Below are 25,664 nucleotides of genomic sequence, written 5' to 3'. Positions count from 1 at the left end.
TGTACTCATATTTAAAACTGAATATGAGGATTAAAATAGCTATTTAAAAAAGTTAAATTGTCTGGACAAATATACAACATTTTTAAACTTAATATAGTAAATACATGTATGTAAAAGATCTAAATAGTAGTCCTAGTCCAACATGTAACCCTATTGTTTAACCTGGGGATTACATTTTGATTTGTCATAGCTCATACTACACTATTAGTTAACTACTTTGGGAGTGAGGTGATCTAATGTTAGAGTGTGGGATTTAGGTCTTTAAGGTCCTGGGATCAAACTATACAATTACCAATTGATTTTATCTAAGTGATGATGTCGCAACCCTCTACGGTTAGCCTGAAATGATGTGAAAAAAGGTCTGGGCTAAAGTCTAGCACCCTAAGATAAGTTGGGATATACATAGGCTACACTACTAACTTAATTTAAAACAAAGTTTGTTTATTCATAGGCACTGCTGAAAATTCCCCTCTAACTTTCTTGTAATTTGTGTTTCCTCTTTTGGCAAACGCAAAATGTTAGTGTTTTGCATTATTTTTACTCATTTTTCAATAAATTCTCTTACCGATCAAGCCATTTACTTGCTCCTTTTCAACATTTCAACCCCTTATTTCACTATATCATCTTTAAAAGCGCCACTCTATCGCACTTTATCTTAGCCATCAAAGCCTAAACAAGCACGTTATATAAAAAAAAAATGTTTCCGTCATTTCTTACTGTTTTAATTTTTTTCATCACTTAACTGTATAGTTTACACTAACTTTGTGTTGTGGCCAGATGATCGAGCTGGCCATGGAGGCGTACCCAGACACGCCCAGACAACAGTGGGTGTTGACGTGGCCTGGCCAGACTGTGCTGGCCGTATCATCTACATACTGGACCAGTGAGGTACATTTGGCCATAGCCAGGCCAGGCGGTCTGCCTGAGTATCTGGCCAAGTCTAACTCTCAGATAGACAACATCATAGAACTGGTCAGGGGCAAACTGGAGACACAGAATAGGATCACACTGGGTGAGTTTTGGTTTACAGTTAGCCATTTTCAACTATATATATTTTTTTTAGGTATTTACTCCACCACTGATCACTCTTGACTTATGTTATTTTAATTTATTGGTTTAAAAGTGTGTTGGTCACAAGAACACTTTGACTTAAATAAGTAACTTTAAATATTTGGCTGCCTTCGATCAACCATTTTTGAAAGTTATAGTTAAGGTTTTTATAAGATTATGGTAGCAACAATAATTTTAATGCTCTTTGATAAAAAAAAAATTAAAACACTCCCAGTTATCTTAGCTGTTTTTGAAAACCTCAGCTTCTTGACCTCAATTTTCCCTTCACAATAGTAATATTTTTCAATTTTTTTTTTACCTTTTGCATTGTTAACGCTCATTGCAAGGGAACAGTCCTAACCCTGGATGTTTGCCAAAACACACAACAATAATTTAAGTGACAACAAATAACCAAGACATACCGTTATACGAATGCTCTCTCTGAATGCTGATTCTTGTGTTTTCAATCTGAAATACCTACTAAGTGTTCATTGATCTTTATCACAAATTGGATTATTCATTACATTATTCATAATCACTGTAAACCTACTTTACAATGTCATGATGTTCTACAGAGGCTCTGGTAGTCATTGATGTCCATGCGAGGGATGTTGTGAGTTCACTTGTCAAGGCAAAGATTTCCAAAGACGATGATTTCCAGTGGCTCTCCCAGCTTCGCTACTATTGGCAGGTGATGTAAACATTATAAAGTTAAATTTTCTTGTTACTAATTATGATAATCATATGTCAATAGTTAATTGTTTCGTAAACAAGTTTATTCTTTGAACATTTCATGAGACAAATGGTTACTATGCCAATTTTGTCTGGTTAGTTGTTGAACTGTGTATGATCTTTAGTTAGGTTAACTCAAGTTTTATTTGTCTCAATCATAAAATTTAGGTGACTTGAGTCTGAAATAGGTTTTGTGAGGTCAAGAACAACTTATTAGAGGAATGGAATATTTGTGCGTCATCTTTGTGGTCAGAGAGAGAGTTTATTAAAAATTCAGGGAAAAATTTCTCTTATTAGACTTATTGTGGCATACGAACATGTACCAAAATTGTTAAACTTCCCTTTTGTGTAACACTACTTATTCAATGCAGTATTGTATATTGCAGGAGAATGCATTGGTAGTAAGTATGATAAACTCTACTCTCAAGTATGGCTATGAGTATCTGGGTAACTCGTCCAGGCTGGTGATAACTCCGCTGACAGATCGCTGCTATAGGACTTTGTTTGGAGCTCTTCACTTGCATCTTGGTAACTAGGAGGGTTTTTGTAGCATTGGGAAGTATGTTGGTAGTAGAAATTTGGTATGATTATGTTGTAGTGTTGGTGTCTTAATATCCTGTAAAATTAGTCTATGTATGAAAGAGTTATGTTTTTAAAGAACTAAATACTTTAAAGAGTCTTCATCACCCCTGCAAAAACACTAAAAACATGCCTCGGAAGTCACTTGCTCCTTAAGGAATTTGTACAGATCTAATGTTAAAACTGTTTTCCCCTACAGATTAATGTTGGTTCTAGTGCCATCATATGTGATGCATCCAATAAAATCAATTGAGTTACTTCTAAACATTGATAAAACTTTTGTTTTTATTTTAATTTTTTTGAGGTATAAAAGCTATAATATAACTACTCAACTACATTCTTACCAAGTTTCAAGAAAATCTATTAAAAAAACTACACCCAAAAGAGTGACAAAATTAACATGTTTTGTCCCAAAAGCCAGGAGGCTACTGCGCTACTAGCCTTATCCAAAACTTGGCTCAAGCAGTAGATGGGTCACCGACCTGTCACTGTCCACAACACACTACATGTGCATTTACAATGTTTTCAAAATGGTGCGCGAAATGCCGCATAATGGCATTACATGCACATCTACACCACCAATCCTATACCCCCAAAAACGCAACCGAGGGTGATGAAGACTCCTCTTAACTTAAAGCCTTTTATTGTGAACTAAATAGGTTGGAATTTACCAACAGCCCCTATAGTCTGCACTTTAGATTTTAAAAATGTGTCACCAAAAGGGTTATTGGGCTGGTTAGATAATTTACTGAATTTAGAGGATAAATTTATTCTTCTAATATGATAATAGGTGTAATGAGAGTAAGAATGAATGAAAAGAACTGTTATTACCTTTAGAAAGGTTTTTAATAACTTGAACAATACTACATTGAATTATAATGGACTTGTTTACAAACACAACAAAACAATAATAAAGAATTGAACACATGTTATTTTTACTACATTCTTCCTCCCTAATGTTAATGAACGTAGTCATTTAAATAATTAGGAGGTCTTCTGCTTCTGAAACTTCTTCTCGGATACCGGTATGTGTTATGGTTCTCTCCTCTAGAAGCTTCTTGTATAGGTTGTAAGTTCTCGGCAGTAGTATTCATTTCATCTTCTTGGTTCTGTGTTGATGATGGACTGGGAAAGTATTCAGGTTCAGGTTGAGAAGTGGGTAATAGAATATTTTCATCACTCTCAAAATCGGTTTGCTCTATGTCGGTTTGGTACTCACCAACCGGAGCAAGATGACGTGTAGACACGGTAGTTTCTCTTCCATCAGGCAATTTAACATGAGCATACTCGGCATTCCCGTGAAGAAGTTGGACCTCTTCAACAAGTGGCTCATACTTGGACGTACGATTGAATCTCTTCAAGTAGACAGGGCCGGAATTGAGAAGCCATGAAGGAGCTGAAACACCATTGTTCCCAGATCTACGTGGATGTAAGAACATACGCTCGTGAGGAGTTTGATTTGTGGCTGTGCAAAGTAATGATCTCACTGAGCTGAGGGCATCCTCTAAAACTGTCTCCCATTGGTTTATTTCTAAGTTAAGTGATTTCAACGCCAGTTCAATTGTTTTCCATAGAATGCCGTTATACCTTTCAACTTGCCCATTACCTGCTGGATTGTACGCAGTGGTTCTACTAGTTGAGATTCCAAGTGAGTTCAAGTAGCTTTTTAAGTCTTGGCTCAGAAATGATGTTCCTCTGTCCGAATGTATGTAACTAGGAACCCCAAAAGTAGAAAATAATGTTTTTAGTTTCGACTTAACTGTTGACGATGACATGTCTGAACAAGGGAAAGCGAAAGGGAACCGTGAAAACTCGTCTACTATTACTAATAAGTAACAGTTTCGACTTGATGAAGGCAGCGGGCCTTTGAAATCGATATTCAGTCGTTCAAATGCAGAAGTGGCTTTAATCAAAATCCCTTTGTGTTTGAAGAATCTAGGCTTCACAGCAGCACATACATTGCAGGAGTTTGTTATTCGTCTGATTTCATCAATCGAGTAGGGCAAGTTTTTACTTCGAACCCAGTGGTACAAACGTGTCACACCTGGATGACATAGATTCGCATGTAAATCAATCAACAGTTTTTCTTGATTTTGGATTGAAGAACATACTCTAGTCAGGGCATCTGCAGCCATATTATCTTTACCGGGTCTATTTACAATATCATAATGAAAGCACGACAATTCCAGTTTCCACCTCATTATCTTTTCATTTTTCACTTTGCCATGACGGTTGTTATTGAACATAAAAGAAACCGACCTCTGGTCAGTAATCAGCTTGAAATGTTTACCAACCAAATAGTGACGCCATTTCCGCAGTGCTTCCACAATAGCTTGTGCTTCTTTTTCGACACTTGAATGTCTTTGTTCTGCTGGAGAAAGTATCCTTGAGAAGAATGTGACTGGACGGTTCGATTGAGTCAAAGTAGCAGCAATGGTACTCTCAGATGCATCAGTTTCTACGATGAACTGTGCTTCAGGGTCAATGCAGCTTACTACACATCCGATGATTTCACTTTTTATAGTTTCGAAAGACTGGAGCCCTGCTTTGGACAAAGGGAATGTAGTACGCGCAAGTGGAATCACTTTGGTAGCATAATCTGGTATAAGTGATGCATAATGTGAAAACATACCAAGGGTCCTCCTCAGTGATGCGGTGTCTCTGGGTAGAGGTAAATTTTTCAAAGGATCTAGTCGACTGGGGTCAGGCTTGATAGTTTTGTTTGATATATGATAGCCCAACAAGTTGATCGATCGCAGTGAAAATGAAGACTTCTCATTATTAATAGTTAGGTTGTATTTGGATGCAGCTTCGATAAACTTTTTTAAGTTTATATCGTGTTGTTCTTGTGTTTTTCCACAGATTGTGACATCATCAAGATAGGCGTAAGTGTCTTGTAACTGTTCTGTTCGGATGACTTGGTCAATTACACGTTGGAATGCTGCCACCCCATTAGTGACCCCAAACGGGATACGCTTAAACTGGTAGAGTTGACCACAGGCCTCAAAAGCTGTGTAGTGCTTTTCTTCATTTCTTATCTTTACTTGGTGGTATGCACTTTTCAAGTCGATAGTACTGAAAAACTCATAATTTGCAACTTTGTTAACGATATCATCGATTCTAGGTAGTGGGTAAGCGTCCAGTAATGTAAAACGATTTATAGTCCTGGAGTAGTCAATGACCATTCTTTTTCTATGATTTTCAGATGTAACGACTAATGCTTGAGCCCTCCATGGAGACATACTAGGCTCTATAACATCGTCTTTAAGCAATTTACTTACTTCGTTTTCAATAAACTTTAAATCATCGGTGCTATGGCGATGATACTTGATTGCGATTGGCTTACATTCCGGTTTTAAATTAGAAAACAAAGATACCGGTTCTACAGTTGAGGCTGCCACGCTACATACGGTTAGTTGTGACTTGTTGCCACCAAAGACTACTTTAATACTTGCATGGTTTTTCAAAATATCATGTCCAACAATTATATCTGCACAAAGATCTGGTAACAATGAAAGATTAACTTGCTTGTAAAAGTGATCAAGAATGACAAGATTTACTTTGCATTGACCTGTTATGTCGGATGTGATTGATGTAGTAGCCATTGAGACAGTACCCCTACCTGGTTTTATAGGAATACCTAAATTAAGAGCAGTAGATTTGTTTATAAAACTTAGAGAGCTTCCCGTATCTATCAAAGCAGAGACAGATTTACCATTAACTAGGGCTTGTACTGTACTCTTTGTTAACCCACCGGGTGAAGCTGCTAGGTCAATAGAGTTCATTACTTCTTTAGATTTATCCAATTGCTTGGTTTGTAGTTTACCTGCCCTGCAGACCTTAGCAAAATGCCCCTGTTTACCACAGTTATGACAAATTGTATTTTTAGCTGGACATTTGACCCTAGGATGTCTTAGATTACCGCAAAAGAAACATTTTTCAGTCACAGCAGCTAGAGAACACTTTTCTAAACTGCTTGAAGTTGCATCAACATTCTGATTGCTCGCTTGAGTTTCTTGGGACGAAGTTGCATTTACTATAGATTGGAAAGATTGAAAAGCTAATGATTGCTCATGTGCAAGTTCTAGGGATCTGGCTTGACTATATGCCTGATCTAGTGTCAATGAAACATTTTCTAGTAAGCGCTGGCGAATTGCAGAAGATTTTATTCCAGCAATAAATGTGTCACGGATATAATCATCCCTATTCTTTTCAGCTGTGACAGCTTTAAACTGACAGTCTTTACTTAGTAATTTTAAAGCCTGGAGATATTGGTCAATAGTCTCCTCAGGTTGCTGCTGACGTGCAGATAGTTTATGTCTGGAATATACTTCATTTACAGGTTTTACATAGATACTTCTTAGCACAGATATAGCATCGTTATACGTACCGCTTTCACTTATGTACTCGTTGATTTCCGGAGTAATAAAGTTTATAAGTATTTTGAGTTTATCGGAGTCGGATGGTTGTGGTGTGATGCTGGTAACAAAATTCTGAAATGTTTTGTGCCAATGTGTCCATCCTTTACTTGCAGATGATGAGTTAGGATCTACACTAAACTTGTCTGGCTTTAGGATCGTATCCATTTCACAATATCAAGTTATTAAAATTGTAATGAGAGTAAGAATGAATGAAAAGAACTGTTATTACCTTTAGAAAGGTTTTTAATAACTTGAACAATACTACATTGAATTATAATGGACTTGTTTACAAACACAACAAAACAATAATAAAGAATTGAACACATGTTATTTTTACTACAATAGGTGTATGTTGTATTTAAGGTGGAGCTCCAGAAGGACCTGCTGGTACTGGTAAAACAGAGACTACCAAGGATCTGGCCAAAGCAATCGCTAAACAGTGTGTGGTGTTTAACTGTTCTGACAGCATGGATTATATTGGGCTCGGCAAGTTCTTCAAGGTAACTAACTAGTCTTGATAAGAAGGCTCAACAATTGCTTAGAAGGTCTATTATAATAGTTTATGCGTGAAGTATGTAGCTCATTTGCAGTTTTTAGCATTGATTATCACGTAGTGTTCTTTCTTATGCTCCTTTTTAAGTTAAACATTATTTTAACACATTACAACATGTATTTTTATTGTGTGTGTGGCCCACTTTTGCTACATTTTGGTGATTTGGTCAAGTGAATGATTACCATGACCAAACCGTTTGTTTTGGAAACGAAAACTGGACTCATTTATTCAACCTGAGGAGACAATTTACCGCAAATCACAGGCCTAAATAGCCAGCTTTGATGATTATTAATATTAATTGTAACACATTAAATACAGAAATATCATTATCCATTCAATATATGCAAGAATTAATGATCAGACGACCGGACACAACGTAAATTGACGGTTGAGCAAAATATTAATATTAGAATAATGACACGGGAAATTATATGAACATTTTCAACTACATGATCTGAGAACAATTATGGGAATTTAGAATAATTACATAACTAGCACCATACCTCACGTGGGGGGGCCTTACCCCCTGTCCCTAGCATCCTAGCACATACACATGTTCGGTGTTCGATGCCAGCGCATGTGCACATGTGCACACGTGACCTGAAGAGTGCCTTCTTGGTGGGACATTTGAATTGTTGAGGAGGTTAAGCTCCACATGTGCAAACTGCAAATATGTTTTATTTTATGAAAATCAATCTTAATCTGTTGAATTGTTACTGTTATGAGCTCTGTTTGAACAGGGTAATAATAAGAAGTTGGATATGGAAAAACCCTATAATAAGTGTGTTATAAGGTTGTATGTAGATATTTTATTTTTTTTTATATTGAAGAGTTATTTACGGAAAAAATCTTATTCTTTTGTAATGCATTTTTTTGATGAAAATAAATCACTGGTTTCATTCATTCATTCAAGAAGTTGGACATGGTTATGACAGAATGGTAACCAAAACCAATTCCAAACAATTCTCAAAAAGACAGACTGTTAGACATAAAGTGGTTGACTTGACTAAGATGTTGAGCTTAGAGACCTTGTAAACCAAGTGCTGAGCTAACTGTATACATTCAAATGATGATATAAATAAAAAAAATATTCAAGATTATTCAGTGTGGCAGATTGCGTGTAGTAAATATATAAAGGCTACTTACAGTCTTCGCAATCCTGATTAATTGAGCACTACGGCCGTTTCGGAGATAACTCCATCGTCGGGTGCGTAGTCATCATACACTAAACTGAACTAGGCCTATTTACATATTTACATTTTTTACGAGGTTTCTTCATTTTCATTGCATCAAAGTTTAATAAATAGTACATGCAACACAAGACACGGACACGACACGAAAACATTGAGGCACGTGCACGGCTAAAAACTGACGACCGACTGATCGAACTTTATCACTGCAAAGGTTGGGTGGACGACTGGAATAACTGATAACACTTGTACCAACATAGCTGCTCAAATTATACCTTGTCCTGTTTGATCTGTATTATTGTTTCAAAAATTGGATTGGCTGCTGAATTAGTCTGGGAATTAATTATTAAGTTCGGTTCTTTAGCTGTACTGGTGTAAATGTGGAAATTTTCAATACAATTAAGTTTGTGACCTTTGCTACCAATGTGGAGTATTTCTAAACTATTAATTTCAGAGTAGTCGTGGCAATACTGTTGGATGTGTTCTGCATAATTTGAGACAGGATTTGGTTTCTTAATAGCGCTTATATGTTCTTTATACCTGGTCTTAAAACATCTACCAGTCTGTCCGATGTAGTAGGAGTCACATTCTCCACATTTAAGCTTATACACACCTGACTTCTCTAGTATAGGCGTAGTATTCCTTAGTCGTGGAGCTGACAACTTACGTTGAAGGTTGTTGCTAGTTCTGTATGCAACTGAATAGTTATGCCTACTAAAAGGACGAGTTGCTAGACGTTGGTTGAGTTTACAGAATTCTAGTGTCACGTACTTTTTATCAGTTTTTTCTTTGGCAATTTTATTATTAGCTTTACTCTTAATTCTCCTATGCAGTTTATCAATCATGTCAGAGCTGTAACCGTTATTCAAGGCAATGTGTTTTATTGTGTTCAGTTCATTTCTATAATTTTCTTCACTTTTGCCTTGAATAACGGTTACAGCTCTGACATGATTGATAAACTCGTCCTTTTAGTAGGCATAACTATTCAGTTGCATACAGAACTAGCAACAACCTTCAACGTAAGTTGTCAGCTCCACGACTAAGGAATACTACGCCTATACTAGAGAAGTCAGGTGTGTATAAGCTTAAATGTGGAGAATGTGACTCCTACTACATCGGACAGACTGGTAGATGTTTTAAGACCAGGTATAAAGAACATATAAGCGCTATTAAGAAACCAAATCCTGTCTCAAATTATGCAGAACACATCCAACAGTATTGCCACGACTACTCTGAAATTAATAGTTTAGAAATACTCCACATTGGTAGCAAAGGTCACAAACTTAATTGTATTGAAAATTTCCACATTTACACCAGTACAGCTAAAGAACCGAACTTAATAATTAATTCCCAGACTAATTCAGCAGCCAATCCAATTTTTGAAACAAAAATACAGATCAAACAGGACAAGGTATAATTTGAGCAGCTATGTTGGTACAAGTGTCATCAGTTATTCCAGTCGTCCACCCAACCTTTGCAGTGATAAAGTTCGATCAGTCGGTCGTCAGTTTTTAGCCGTGCACGTGCCTCAATGTTTTCGTGTCGTGTCCGTGTCTTGTGTTGCATGTACTATTTATTAAACTTTGACGCAATGAAAATGAAGAAACCTCGTAAAAAATGTAAATATGTAAATAGGCCTAGTTCAGTTTAGTGTATGATGACTACGCACCCGACGATGGAGTTATCTCCGAAACGGCCGTAGTGCTCAATTAATCAGGATTGCGAAGACTGTAAGTAGCCTTTATATAAAAAAAATATTTTACAGAAATATTCTTTTCCCCTAAGAAATCAATGGTTCCATAACATAAGATGTGTTAATAAAAAAACAACCAGAACTAAGCATTTAATACCTGATAGAAGCACCTTTAGATAGAAAAGGGCATTGAAACTTGAAACTTTTGTGTTCTTTCTATTTTATTTTATAAATTTAATCGCCACAGTGTACATTATACTAGAAGAAACAATATTGTTTCTAATTATTTGGAACTAACTAAGTGTTCCAAATTGTTAAACCCGTATTGTTTTAATGATAAATAATTTTTACCAATGCCTTTCAAATACAATCTTCCACTCTTTTTGTAGGGTCTTGCGTCTTGTGGTGCCTGGGCCTGTTTTGACGAGTTCAACAGAATAGACTTAGAGGTATTGTCAGTTGTGGCTCAACAGATTCTGACAATCCAACGAGGAATCAACGCTGGCAACCCCAAGTTGTGGTTTGAAGGTACGGAGTTGAACCTTGACCCGACCTGTGCCGTGTTTATCACAATGAACCCTGGGTATGCCGGGCGCTCTGAACTGCCTGACAACCTTAAGGTGAGCCTATTATGCATTTCTTAAGCAAAGCAAACTTAATTTCATCACTTTCACAAAATTGATGATATTTTGGGAAAAAATCTTGATAGTCTTGTATATTTTTGACTGACAAAATCAAAATTCATAAACCAACAACATAAAGAGTGTGCATTGAACACTAAAAATATTTCGATTTGGCATAAGAGGTTGTGCATTGTAATTTACTTTACTGGGAAAAATATGCCTCTTTCATAAAACTGTAATTTAATTTTTGAATTTTTTATAACTGAATGAATAGTGAAGAAAATCAATATACAACAAAACCTAAAACTTATCAAAATTTAACTTAGTACCGGTAATGGAAGCTAACAAAATTGTTAAGTTAGTATCAATGTCAGCCAATAGGATAAAAACCAAAATCAAAAATTTTTCAATGTAAATTTTATATTCAATAACAATAAATGGGTTGAAAAATTATCCTAGAAGTCTAGGGCGATTATTGCAATACAGTACTGCTTCAATGTTGCGGGTTGAGATTTAGGGGCTTTATGAATATCAAACACTTAGGCAGCAGTGATGCAGTACAGAAGTTTCATGTTGAAAGTTGAACGAGTAATGTTCAACATATAATTTTAAATAGCTTTCACTCACTATTTGAAGAAAAAAAGTTATTACATGACTTTTTTAGTAGTTGAACTGTGACTAATGAGGTTGAACTGATTCGTCATTTCAGGCGCTGTTCAGATCAGTAGCCATGATGGTACCAGACTACGCCCTTATCTCAGAGATACAGCTCTACTCCAATGGTTACCTCAATGCTCGACCTTTAGCCGTCAAGATTGTCGCCACATACAAACTGTGTTCTGAGCAACTGTCTTCACAGCAGCATTATGACTATGGTAAGTCCCTCTATTTCAATTGAAGAATATTTGTTTAAAGTACCTACTGTAGGCGAATGCTTTCTTGTTTATTTTGTGTAGTTTGAAATGTTTTAAATATGGAAGTATTATTAGGTTCAGCACAGTTGACTAGGTTCCTGTTTTTGAAGAGATAATGTGCTTTTTACAAACTTAACGTGCATTTAAATAGGATGAATAATTTCATAACTTTTAAGGAAAACTAATTACAGAACAAAGGATGTTCTGGACAATATTTATAAAAATATATGGTTTTTCCTTCCATGATTCAATGTCTCTATCAGCTTATCAGATTGACACTAGTGTCAAAAACTACCACTATAGCAGTTGTCTTCAACCCTTCTTTTTGCCTGCTATACAAGTATAGGGCCTAGATAGCTCTTGCTATACAATGGATAAGGTTTGGCTAACCCTAGTGTAAAGTATTATCAAAACGGCTATTGCTGGCAACATGTTAGATATGCTATCTTCGAAATGATGCTTCTTAACTCTTGTTATTTTAGTGTTACAAAATAAAAAGTGTAATCAAAAGTCAAAAGTTTAATGTAACTTAAGGATTATGGATTTTTTTATCTTAAAAATAAGAAAACACCTATTCTGAGACCACATTATGTTGGCTAAACCAGGTAAACCAAACTGCTGATGTTAATCTGAACTCTCAATACCATCATTTTTATTACTTAACTCACTTTACAAATTAAATTTACAGGTATGAGAGCTGTAAAGTCTGTGCTCACTGCTGCAGCTAATCTCAAGTTGAAGTATCCTAACGAGTCAGAAGACATCATTGTTCTTAGATCCATCAAAGATGTCAACCTGCCCAAGTTTCTCAATCATGACCTACCCCTGTTTCATGTGAGTAGCTCAGTCCACAGTAGTGCACAAGTAGTAGTAGCTATCTTCAAGGATGAAGCTCCACTGTATGAAGTGAACTTTGTTAGACCAATTTTGCACCAATGTCAGTAAATGCTACTCCTAAAAATTCAAGTTAAGACTTGTCTTCTAATTCCATCCATTTGTTGCTTTTTGTAGGGGATAACGTCAGATCTGTTCCCGGGAGTGACATTGCCAGACCCAGACTACACAGTGTTGAACAAAGCAGCTCAGGACGCGTGTGAGGCTGCCAACATGCAGTGTACGGACTTCTTCTTGGAGAAGATCCAGCAGATTTACGAGATGATGATTGTCAGACACGGCTTCATGATTGTTGGAATGCCCTTCGGTGGCAAGACGTCGTCCTATAGGATGCTGGCTGATGCTTTGGCACTCATCGAAGAAAGGGTACCGTATTTGTCTGTACTCTAAGTCTTTATACCAGTGAAACTTATCTGATTAACTTATATACTAACTGTTGTATGTTAGTTGTTAAAACTCGAACTCGCCAACGTATTACATTTTATAGTGATTGCTGATCAACAAGGTTAACATAGCAAAACTATCGTGGTGTTAGTGTGGTATCCAACCATTTTCAGTTATTATAAATGTGCAGACATTATACAATTTTTGTTATTAAAAGTTATGTTGTAAATTTTTGACATCAGTTGTGTAATGAGTGAAAGCTAAAACTCGTTTGGAAAATGAATTGAAAATGGTAATAAAGATAAGATATGTTTTCTGTTTGTCATATTGAGAAATGGTGACGCAAGAAAGTGTATCTAATTATTTAACCCAGGAAATGGAAATAGTTACTTTAGAATTAGTTAGATACCTTATGTAGCCTTTAACTGACTAAAACGGATAAAAAGGCTAGTAACAGATCATTGTGGGATGAGAGGTAGAAGTAGATCAAAGACCTTTTTTAGACTCCTAGTCCTTACTAAGAATAATGATCAACCACAACAAGAACAAAGACTACAGCATCTATTTCAAAAGTTAATGTTTGATGTGTTTATTTATGTATTTTCATCTAATTTTGTCAGTAAGTTAAGAAACCCATCCACCATAAAATCCTTAAGTTCAAAGTAATTTTGCTTACCATGTTTTCTAAATGATTCTAAGTGAAGTTTCAAATCAATCATCACTTTATATAGCCTAATATTAACACTGTTGTCATTAGACCAATTACCTTAACAATCTAGTAGTTGGGACATTGTAACATATTTGTCCACTAGGGTGGTATGAATGAGCACAAGGTAGAGATTGCAGTCATGAACCCCAAGTCCATTACGATGGGTCAGCTCTACGGACAGTTTGACCCGGTCTCCCACGAGTGGTCTGATGGGATACTGGCTGTCAGCTATCGTCAGTTTGCAATGTCAACCAACCTGAACAGGTATATCTGATTGTATCATTGAGTTGACTTTTTTATTTTAATACTTGTATCAAAACCAGCATTTTTATTGATTGGAGATGTATTTCTGATCACATTTTGTAAACTACCCAATTTACTCGACAGAAATATTTAATGAAATTGATGAATTTCAACTTTTGATTGGTTGATTTGAGAGTGGCATCACTCACTACTGTCAATCCCCACCAATTATTTTTTCCTTGTGAAGTATTCTACTACATAGAATGTTTAATCAGAAACATGCCCTTTTGACAATTCTCCCATAAATTAACCTCCAAATAAAAAAAATTAAAGTGGCGCAAAAATGTGAGTTTTTCTGTATACTATAGCTTTTTTTTGGCCATTCGACACCAACCAGTTATAAAAAAGTTCTGCAATGGATCATGGCTTGGATATATACTTCTTAAAGATTACAAGATTACAGCTGTATAAATAACACTTATATTTTTATTTTTTGGTTTCCCCAGGAAATGGCTGATATTCGATGGTCCAGTGGATGCAATCTGGATAGAGAACATGAACACTGTTCTGGATGACAACAAGAAGCTGTGTTTGATGTCGGGAGAGATCATACAGCTGGCTCCAACAACCAACTTGATATTTGAACCCATGGATCTAGAGGCCGCCTCTCCTGCTACGGTGAGTGTCTGACCAATGGTAGTGTCAAATAGCTCTGTAGGCTGTTTGTTGTGGGGATGTGTCTCATTAACAACCTAAATTTAAATCTAATAGCCATTCTATACGAGATATGATATGCAAACAGTAACTTAACAGATATAAATCCTAAACTGATGGCATATCACCAAAACAACATCCTTGCATTTTGTTGTAATGATTACAGTTATGTTCCAAGTTCTGACACAAGAAGATACCCTTCACAATACTACAAGGGTTGTGTTGAAGGTAAATTAATATATCAATTGAGCTTATATTGGCCAAGTATGTTAGTTAAAGTCTGAGACCAGGGCAGGGATGTGTTCTTTACTGTTTTAGCTGGATTCCAACCCTAAGTGATGATTAATCTTGTCATGGTAGCCAAAAACGAACTCAAGGAAACACTCCTACCATGTAAGTGTTTGTGTTCTGTGTCTATATTTCTGTGGTCTAGGGCATAAAGTGTTTCCAGTTGATGTTTACAAAAAAAGTGAAGTGTTTGGACATAAATATTGTGCAACAATATAGAGCTTCCATAGGTATTCAAACTCCATAGGTGACCATAACTACGGAAATTTTGCATGCGGATCATGGCGTGACTGAATGGGCGATTGCTGAAATCAAAGGGAGCATTTCTTTAAGGCTACCAAGAACAACAGTAAATTCTGGTAGGCTTAAACATGCTGATCATTATTAGCAAAGTTACCTAAACTTTAATAACTATCTCAATAGAAACAGATGAACACCTGCTGCCAGCCTGGTTGCACAGTTGTATACAGTGCTATGCAAACTTACATAACCTTTTAAAAAAAATGGTTTAGTCTCTAAACACATTTCTGCGTACAGCAATGAATTTTAATAGGGTTTGACCTCCTTCCCAAAGGAACCTAAGTTAAGAACAAAGGGGGTGCCGATTTTTCCTCACTTTGTTAATACTGCTTTGATGTATTATCTGATGGTTTATCACTAAAATTATTTTCATTTTCTAAATCTAGGGATTATTTATGCAAAAGTAAAAGACCTGGTAAATGCATTTCACAATTCACATACCAGTCAGACCATATGCATTTAGTATACACATTTATTGATGACATGTACATGTAACCTACTTAATCAATTGAAACATTGTACCCGGTGGACTCAGTATTTAAAACTTGGAGGCACTGAGGCTTGAGCTATACAGAGAGGAACGCACTTGGCCCCAGATTGTCTCAGGGTCACTTGGTAGATCGTTCAGGGGACACTTAAATCATTGCGTAGACATGACAATGGGTAAGAATAGAAGGGAATGAAGCACAGAACACAGTGTTGGTCCCAGATTTAAACTAGCTTGTTTGGCCTCAGTTGGATCTCGAAGCAGATCTTGAAAATCAGCCATTGTGTCCATTAGGATAAACCGAGTTATTCATAACAGATGTTGCCAACTGCTAACTATGTGTGTGTAGGTGTCCAGATGTGGTATGATTTACATGGAGCCAGCTACTCTAGGCTGGGAGTGTCTCTTACAGTCTTGGCTCAACACACTTCCACCATGTCTCCACGCTCAGAACAAACAAGTCATTGTGCATCTCTTCCATAGGTTCTGCCCTGTCTTGTTCTACCTTCTGCGGCGCACCAAAGTTGTGGTATGTATTTTTTGCTATTTCATTACCAATCAGTATTGGGTATAATTTTTATTTTCCTAACATTTTTAATAAAATCTCATGCTTTTGCTTTCCTCTAAATTTTAAGTTCTTGGGACCTCAAGTACTTGCTTTTAGAATTTAATCAGCCAACTATGTATTTTCCATTCTAAGCTCTTGAGTTTTATCATTGAAGTAAGACTCCTTTAAAAAACAGCTTGTGACTCGGAAGCTGGCACTTGGGCCTAGCACGGGCACTATAGGCAGGGTGTGGGTGGATGTAAGGAAAAGACTGGACTGCAAACCTTTGCTTCTGTTTCACGGGGTTTACTCCCTGTGATTCACGTACTGAGCGCCTTCAGGAGGATCGCATGGACAGTTGACACAACCCGCAAGATGGCACATGATATTTTTGAACTAGATGCTAGTACTGATCGGTCAGGGGCCAGCTTACGTGTCACGAGCTGTACATGTGCAATTTTAATTTTAAATACTATACTTTTAAAAAATGTACGACCATTTTATTATTTTTTTATTGTTAATCAAGGCAGGATGTTTTATGTCTTTCTTGTATGTCCACTCTATGTGTTTTTTATATGTATCGACCTTATTAAGAAAAATCTAGCACTTTTATGACACTTTCAATACTAATCTAAGCTATTTTCTTTTTTAGGAAATATTTCCAACTTCTGATTCAAACCTCATAAGATCTTTGACAAATTTATTTGACTGTTTTCTGAATGACTTCTACGATGAAGAATTTGTCAAGAATATCTCTGATTTAGATACAAGGGCACAGTTGGAGGTGAGTTTAACTGTTTTGATGCATTCTTGGCTGAGAATACCTAAATTATTCTTTTTAGTGATTTTCCTTTAAATTTGTTTATTGTAAAATGTTTCCTCAAATTTAGTTTTTATAGTTACAATGGTATTTTAACTATTTATTTTTTTATTTTTGATGAGTTACTTTTTTACTTGTTCTTAAAAGTGTATTTGTGTATTTATATAGGTTATTTACCTTTTTCCAGGGTGTGTTTTTCTTCTCGTGTATCTGGTCCATTGGAGCATGTTTGAACTCTGCTGGCCGGGAACAGTTCAGTGTTCTGTTCCAAGGATTGTTGCTGAAGGAGTTTCCAGCTCACCTGAAGGAACAATTTGGTCTACCAGATCACCTCATCATGAATCCCTTAAAACCCTACATTTATACAATTCCTGAACAAGCGACAGTATTCGACTACAGGTTCATAAAAGAAGTGAGTATGCTTGCCTGGTTGATTTTAAATGTTGTTAAATTTGTGAGTGGTTTGAATACTTGTCCCATTTTTGCTGCCCAATAATATTTTGTGTCCCAACTTCATATTCTAGAACAATAGGTTCTAGCGCAAATCTGTTTTCACATTACTTCAGACTAAGCCCAGAGGGTTGACAGCATTATCATTATCAAATATGTATAATCCGTTAGAGATTTGTGGGATATAAACCCAGGACCTCAGGGTCTGGAGACCCACGCTCTACCACTAGACCAGCTTACTCCCAAACTCCTTTATTATTGATCATGTATTCTGTTAAATTTCTATAAAAACTTTTTTTTAATCAGGAGGGTTACTCATCAACACTCATTGTATTTCATTGAATAAATCGGTTGCTCAGGTTGTTTGACAGCAATGTAGGAGGTTTGAGTTGTGATTTTTGTCATTTTAATTTACCCTTACATTTCACTCCTGTACTGTACCAGCTCACTCCTTGCTTTGCTGGATACGTTCTAGGCACAGACTCAAGGACTATGTCGATGGACAAATTTTAGGCAAAAAAGGCCACCACACTCTTTAAAAATAAACTTGATGTGTTTCTTGGTGTTGTAGGGTAAAGGCAAGTGGAAGCTGTGGTCAGAGGACTTAACATCTGCATCACCCATCCCTAGAGACATCCCTGTCAACCAGATAATTGTTCCCACCGTAGAAACAGTCCGGAATATGGCTTTGATGCATCTCCTCGTGATGCATCAAAAACCTGTCATGTTTGTTGGATCTACCGGCACCGGAAAGTCTGCTTATACAATGGTAAATAGATTTTGAGCTAGGCTACGTTCGCTTTATTGTAAATTTGTATGTGATAGTGAATTAATAGTTAGTATAGTAATAGTAGTAGATAGTTGTGGAGTAGCTAGTTAATGATAAGCTAGTAAATCCATCAAGTTTTGCTCAAAGAGCCCGGCAGCAGGTGCTCATCAGTTTCTATTAAAATAGTAATTGAATTTAAAGAAACTTTTTTCACCGGTCCCGGTCGGTGTGTTTCAGATAGTCCTAAAAGGAACTCGCCTGTTAGTTAAAAAATCTCACTCATTCAGACACATTGGGATCCGAATGAAAATTAATTCCCCTAGCTTAGGCTTCAAAAGAGAGGAATGGCAGCAGTCAGCCTACACCGTGTAAAACATGGTGCAAATATTACCACTTTATACTCCTTCCATCCCTTGCGCACATTTTCTGAGACCCCAAAAATGTAATCACAGATTGCAATCGATACTTGGCGGGAGTGTTAATTTTCTTTCACAACATTTTCAAATGCTATGAAAAGACTAATTGTATTTTGGGAGGGAAGGGGGAACCGGCTAAAATAGTAGAGTATCAGGACAAGGATTAACAATTGGCCTCAGATAAGAACTACTAGCTTGCTTGCCGCCACGGAAGCCCAATGGAGACCTCTTGATTTCTGAACAACCCTCATACTAATGCCATAACAATGTGTTTCAGGACTATCTGTTAAAGAAGATTGATAGTAACATTTACAAGCCAATGTTTATCAACTTTTCTGCTCAAACCTCTGCAAACCAAACCCAAGACATAATCATGGCCAAGTTAGATAAACGGAGGAAAGGTATAGTATCGTGTTTCTATTAGAGGGAAATAGTTATTTACAATTTTATGTCAATTTCTGTTTTTCTTTTACCTCTCATTACCTCGTTTTTCCAGGTGTCTACGGCCCGCCACTAGGCAAGAAGTGTGTGGTGTTTGTGGACGATGTCAGCATGCCAATGAAGGAGACTTACGGAGCTCAGCCTCCCATAGAACTGTTGAGGCAATGGCTCGACCATCAGATATGGTACGACCGCAAGGAGGTGGTCGCCATGAAACTTATTGACATACAGGTAAGGGAAACTGTCAAAACACAATGTACCTTGTATATTTCTTTTCCAGTTTGTGATTGGTGAGTCAGTGGCTTAGTTGGTTGGTATTAGTCCACTAGACTGTTTCGTCCACTAGACAGTCATGAATGTCGTGGATTCAAATCTTGGGCTGCCACTTATAATTTGTCAGTACAGTTTAACTCTAGTGGATCCGGGAGCCCATGAAGAAGGTTCAAGGCTAAAAAAAGGTTGCCACTAACTGAACAAGGATGGTAGGAATACAAAAAAATGTCTAAACGTATTTGGTGTGATAGCAATCTGGATGGGTACAGCTTTAGATAGTCCAAAAAACCATTAGCAGGAAATGAGAGCCTTTTATACAACTGTGTGTACTGTAACATGACATAGACTGCAGACAGACAGAATTAATTAGCACAAAATGGCTGTTGCGTAAGATTTACCTCAATATTTTAAGGGGTCTTCAAAGTAAGACGGTTGATGGCTTAAAGTTATGACTTGAACACAAAAATCAAATTTTCTTTCTAGAGAGAAAACATAGTTTTTTGGTAAGTTTGTTGATGATGTGTTGCAGCTCATGTGTGCAATGGGTCCTCCCAGTTCAGGCAACACAGTCACTCCTCGGTTCAGTAGACATTTCAACATTGTGGTCATCAATGAGTTCACCGATGAAGTCATGGTGACCATCTTTAGTAAGATCATGCTGTGGCATCTGGACACTAGGTAAATGGAAACCGTTGTGCGAAAAGAAAAACACCCCGTTGAATTTTTGAGATATTGGAAATAAAGTAGTTGGAAAGTGATAGATTTTGATAACCATAATGATAAAATGTGCCTTATTTGTACTGTGTAGCATCGTATACTATTTTAGATAGAAGGCACCAAGCTTCCCAACACCTTTGTGGTTTAAAACTCTTTATTTTAGAAAAGATTCCATAGCTATTTCATGAAAATTAATAAGTTGATTTAGTTTGATTCAATTGGATATCTCGTTGAAGTGTGTGGTTAAAATAAAAAAATTACGACTAAATTAGGTTAAATTAATTTTTAACAGTACAATGACAAAAATGAAATGATAAAGTCTTGCATTGGGACTTTTCATGACTGAACCATCAAAACCAATACTATGATTTGAATACACTTGATGACTACTCAGTCAATTGTTAAATTTAGTTTTTATCTTCATAAACTATATTATCAGTGGGAAAAGGATATAATTACTCATGCAAAACTTCTGGAAAATGATATGTGAATGGCTCCTGTACTAATTACAATGACAGAAAAGTCTATTGTTTCACATATTTCTGACAGTTAGTTATGTTTGTTGTACAGAGGGTTCAGTAAGGAGTTTGACCCTTGTATTGACCAGCTGGTGTCAGCCACACTACTCATCTACAAGCAGAGTCTGGCCAACCTGCTGCCCACACCAGCCAAGTCCCACTACTTGTTCAACCTACGTGACTTTTCCCGCGTCATTCAGGTGTGTAAACTATACAACCTACATAAATGAGATTAAACTAATTATAAACTTAACCTTAACTTTTCCAGGTCTAAATGTCATGAAATACACTGTTTTGCGTAAAAGACACTTAATATGTTTAAACACAATTTAGCCATACCCATAATTATCTCGATGAAAAAAATCATTTGGAAATTTTATCGAAGACAACGCAAACAAATTTAACACATTTGTTAAATGCTAGCGTGCTAACCTGTTTTAATGATTTGATAAAGAAAGATTATTAAGGAAAACTAAAGAAAATAAAGGCTTAGAAAAATAAAACTAAATTTACTATACTATGTGTCATTTATTTATGCATTATCTTTTGACAGAACAAATATTTGTTGCCTTGTTATTTTGTTATTGCTTGTTAAGTTTGACGATGTCTATTACAATATGTGTATATTTTTGAAGGAATAAAGAATTTGTCTATTGTCTATGCGTTATGCATGTTGTATTTTATTTGATCATGTTCAATTTTTTTTTTTTTCATCGCAATAATCACAACAAAGTCTAAGGCAACAGCACCAGTAAATGGAAAACTATAAAATTAAATTATGTATAAATGGAATTGTGAAACAGTGATCTAGAAGGTAGGCTAACATGGTTAATGCAGATTAAATCTTAGGAGATGACTGAGTCATTGAACTGGCAAAAATATTGGCCTATACCTAAGATGTGGAATGTTCAGCCTGTTTTGAACATTGATTGCTGCAACCCGTTATAAATGTGGGTTCAGTATTTTGGTCATTCATCTGTGATGTTTGGGCCTGACAGTTATTATTTTTTGACTGTGCAGGGAGTGTTGCTGTCAGTACCTGAGGCTATGGAGGATCTGCTGGCCATGAAGAGACTCTGGGTGCACGAGGTGTTGAGAGTCTACCATGACAGACTGGTAGATGACAAGGACAGAGATTGGTCAGTCATTTCTGCTATGTTTGGGCCTGACAGTTATTATTGTTTGACTGTGCAGGGAGTGTTGCTGTCAGTACCTGAGGCTATGGAGGATCTGCTGGCCATGAAGAGACTCTGGGTGCACGAGGTGTTGAGAGTCTACCATGACAGACTGGTAGATGACAAGGACAGAGATTGGACAGTTTTGTCTGCTATGTTTGTGCCTGTCAGTTATTATTGTTTGAATGTACAGGGAGTGTTGCTGTCAGTACCTGAGGCTATGGAGGATCTGCTGGCCATGAAGAGACTCTGGGTGCACGAGGTGTTGAGAGTCTACCATGACAGACTGGTAGATGACAAGGACAGAGATTGGACAGTCTTGTCTGCTATGTTTGTGCCTGTCAGTTATTATTGTTTGACTGTGCAGGGAGTGTTGCTGTCAGTACCTGAGGCTATGGAGGATCTGCTGGCCATGAAGAGACTCTGGGTGCACGAGGTGTTGAGAGTCTACCATGACAGACTGGTAGATGACAAGGACAGAGATTGGACAGTCTTGTCTGCTATGTTTGTGCCTGTCAGTTATTATTGTTTGACTGTGCAGGGAGTGTTGCTGTCAGTACCTGAGGCTATGGAGGATCTGCTGGCCATGAAGAGACTCTGGGTGCACGAGGTGTTGAGAGTCTACCATGACAGACTGGTAGATGACAAGGACAGAGATTGGTCAGTCATTTCTGCTATGTTTGGGCCTGACAGTTATTATTGTTTGACTGTGCAGGGAGTGTTGCTGTCAGTACCTGAGGCTATGGAGGATCTGCTGGCCATGAAGAGACTCTGGGTGCACGAGGTGTTGAGAGTCTACCATGACAGACTGGTAGATGACAAGGACAGAGATTGGACAGTCTTGTCTGCTATGTTTGTGCCTGTCAGTTATTATTGTTTGACTGTACAGGGAGTGTTGCTGTCAGTACCTGAGGCTATGGAGGATCTGCTGGCCATGAAGAGACTCTGGGTGCACGAGGTGTTGAGAGTCTACCATGACAGACTGGTAGATGACAAGGACCGGGAGTGGATATTTGACTTGCTGCATCAAGTTGTGGCATCCAACCTAGAGGAGGACCTGGACCAGATGTTTACTCACCTGGTTAAAGACAAACCTCCCGGGAGCCGGGTATGATTGTTTTTGTTTTTCTGGGTCATTGGAAGTTTTACGTTTTTAAGAAGGGGACAGTCTAAACCCTAGTCTTGTTCTTTAATTTTGAAATTTTGATACACAGCACCATTAATTAAATGACAAATTGCATATGGGCCCATTGAAAAAATCTTGCCACAATCAAGATGGTTGAGTACAGTGCAGTGTGGTGGGTGATTAAAGATAATCTGTATTGATCATTGATGGCTCAAAAGGCTTAAGGTTTTTAGCTAGGATTGATTGATATGAATTGCTAATTATTGCAGATTCTTCTAATATTTTTTTATATTTAAAATGAATTTTGGGAAACAATTTATTTACTGATTTCATTAGTGTGATGAATCGAAAACTCCAGCTGTCGTAATTTTCTGCTGTTACATGCATGTCGGAGACAACATAGTACATCAAGATTTATCTTCTGCATTGATTCAACAATTCTGTTGAAATTACAGGTAGGGGAGACTGAACTACGCAGACTGTTGTATTGTGACTTTGCCAATCCCAAGGCCGATGTCAGGAACTACATAGAAGTCACTGATTTAGATGCTCTACGAAATATTGTGGAAGGTTTCCTCAACGAGTTTAACAACATGAGTAAGAAACCAATGAACCTCGTCTTGTTTAGGCAAGTGTTCATTGGTTAGGTTTATACCTAAATCAGATTATTTTATTAAAACATTAGATTAATTACTTTGTATGGTAATTATTTTGCTTTTGGTTTTTCCAAAATTAATTCTTGTAGGTAGCAAATTCTCTCAAAACGTATTGCAAATATTAAGATTTTTATGATCCGGATTTGTTAGAGGTACATCAATTTTTTGACTGTAGGAAACTGACTAGTCAACTAATTTAAGTGTGAAGCTAAATATCTTAGAAAATTGTTTTCAAATCCTGCCTTTAAGCTTTATGATCGAGTGAGTCTTAGTTTACCTTAAACTCCTTTGATAAGGAGAATGTTCTCTATATTAGAGAACACTTTGAGATAAAAGCGATACAACGTTCATCTTCATATAAAGGTTCCCATGGTCACACATGTTAAAGATGTGGTGGTCCTGAAGCAATAACAGTGTTAAAACAGATGATCATCAACTTTTACCATTGTTCTGGCCTGGATACAATTAAAGACTTTGATTCTATTTGATACCATTATAATTAATTATAATATAAACTTTTCCTGTAAATCTACTATCTCATTGCTAGAAAATGTTAACGTAACTTTTTAATTTTCGCTTGCAGGTTTGCTATTGAACACTTGTCTAGAATCTGCCGTATTCTCAAGCAGCCCAGAAGCCATGCATTGTTGGTTGGCGTAGGTGGAAGTGGACGACAGTCACTCACTCGTCTAGCTGCTCACATCTGCGAGTATGACCTCTTCCAGGTAAACAAGGAATCTTAGTTCTTTCTTACTAACAGCAATGATATATCAATGTGTGAAACATCAATGTAAAGAAGAAATATATTGCAACAAAAACTATTACTTAATATAAAGTCAATGTATGCAAATGTTTATTTACATCTTTATAAATACACATAATATATTTTTTGTAGATATTATAGCTAAACCTTGTATATATTATTATATTTCTATTTAACCTACCATTTTTCTATTTAGGTAGAGATGGGCAGACAGTACGGAATGTATGAGTGGCATGAAGACTTGAAGAACATCTTACTGAAGGCCAGCGCTAGTGACCAACACGTGGTGTTCTTGTTTACAGATTCACAGGTAAATCACCAACTTACTGTTTAAGATTTAGACTCAGCTGAGGTGTATTTGGATCCAAATAAGAGTAACAAATACTTGGCCTATTGTGCAAGGTACGTGAGCCCCTGCGGACAATTCTCGCCCCATCGGTAATAACCAGAGACGAGAGACACTTCTCAGCAAACCTCTCTCTGGCGCTACGAGCTTCCCGACTTGCCGGCGATATCCCCCACTCGGGGGACCCAGAGACGAGAGACACTAGAGGGTGCACACCCTCAGGCAAACCTCACTCTGGGCGAGCTAGGGTCCGCGTGGCACCATTGAGAATACATGTATTAGAGTAGACACTAATGTGGGCTATTGTTACCTGAACAGCGCTGTTGCAGAGAAGCATTAGCGGCCTGAACTAAACGCAGTTTAGATGTTTTTTAATATTGCGTTTGCTGAAGGTTGTAAGTTTTTGTTTTTAGTTGATGAAGTTTGTTTCTTTGGTCATAATTTTGAGGTTTTATAATGCTATGTGTCCCCTCTAATACGTATATACTCAATGGCAGTACCGAACAAAATATTAATTCTAAGTATTGCCTTCATTCTAAAAAAAAACACACTGTGAACATGTTGAGTGTATTTCAATGTAATTCTAGCTGTTAAGGAAAGCGTGTGAAATCAACAATTTTCCTTTACTTTACAAAAAAAAATTGTTTGTGTTTGTTTTGAGTTTCTGAAAGTAGTCAACATTTATTTACAGATCAAAGAGGAGGCTTTTGTTGAAGACATCAACAACATGCTCAACTCTGGGGAAGTTCCCAACTTGTTTGGGATTGATGAGAAAGCAGAAATTTGTGAAAAGATGAGAACCATCGACAGACAGAAAGACAAATCTCAGCAGGTTGGTTTAAGAAATATACATGATGTATATATACTTGAAAA

General features: G+C 36.9%; 1 protein-coding gene across 1 annotated transcript in view; it reads left to right on the top strand.

Annotated features, from left to right (window-relative positions):
• The window catches only part of LOC128999752 (dynein axonemal heavy chain 7-like), a 92,732-nt gene that overhangs the window by 12,578 nt on the left and 54,490 nt on the right, over positions 1–25,664 (top strand). The window contains exons 16-38 of the mRNA XM_054426414.1: positions 778–1,012; positions 1,626–1,741; positions 2,169–2,310; positions 7,146–7,282; positions 10,608–10,838; positions 11,551–11,716; positions 12,444–12,589; positions 12,767–13,015; positions 13,846–14,006; positions 14,492–14,663; positions 16,124–16,303; positions 16,974–17,105; positions 17,329–17,553; positions 18,163–18,360; positions 19,054–19,177; positions 19,273–19,448; positions 20,020–20,168; positions 20,778–20,925; positions 22,790–23,008; positions 23,482–23,654; positions 24,266–24,407; positions 24,642–24,755; positions 25,483–25,623. Of these exons, the coding sequence (XP_054282389.1) occupies positions 778–1,012; positions 1,626–1,741; positions 2,169–2,310; positions 7,146–7,282; positions 10,608–10,838; positions 11,551–11,716; positions 12,444–12,589; positions 12,767–13,015; positions 13,846–14,006; positions 14,492–14,663; positions 16,124–16,303; positions 16,974–17,105; positions 17,329–17,553; positions 18,163–18,360; positions 19,054–19,177; positions 19,273–19,448; positions 20,020–20,168; positions 20,778–20,925; positions 22,790–23,008; positions 23,482–23,654; positions 24,266–24,407; positions 24,642–24,755; positions 25,483–25,623 (3,876 nt within the window). The remainder of the gene's footprint in view (positions 1–777; positions 1,013–1,625; positions 1,742–2,168; positions 2,311–7,145; positions 7,283–10,607; positions 10,839–11,550; positions 11,717–12,443; positions 12,590–12,766; positions 13,016–13,845; positions 14,007–14,491; positions 14,664–16,123; positions 16,304–16,973; positions 17,106–17,328; positions 17,554–18,162; positions 18,361–19,053; positions 19,178–19,272; positions 19,449–20,019; positions 20,169–20,777; positions 20,926–22,789; positions 23,009–23,481; positions 23,655–24,265; positions 24,408–24,641; positions 24,756–25,482; positions 25,624–25,664) is intronic.

Source organism: Macrosteles quadrilineatus, unplaced genomic scaffold (genome assembly GCF_028750875.1).
Source record: "Macrosteles quadrilineatus isolate MER2022 unplaced genomic scaffold, UCM_ALF_1.0 Scaffold_8__2_contigs__length_117827958, whole genome shotgun sequence".
Classification (NCBI taxonomy): domain Eukaryota; kingdom Metazoa; phylum Arthropoda; class Insecta; order Hemiptera; family Cicadellidae; genus Macrosteles; species Macrosteles quadrilineatus.
Note: the sequence above shows the minus strand (reverse complement) of the source record. Positions and strands in the feature narration are given on the sequence as shown.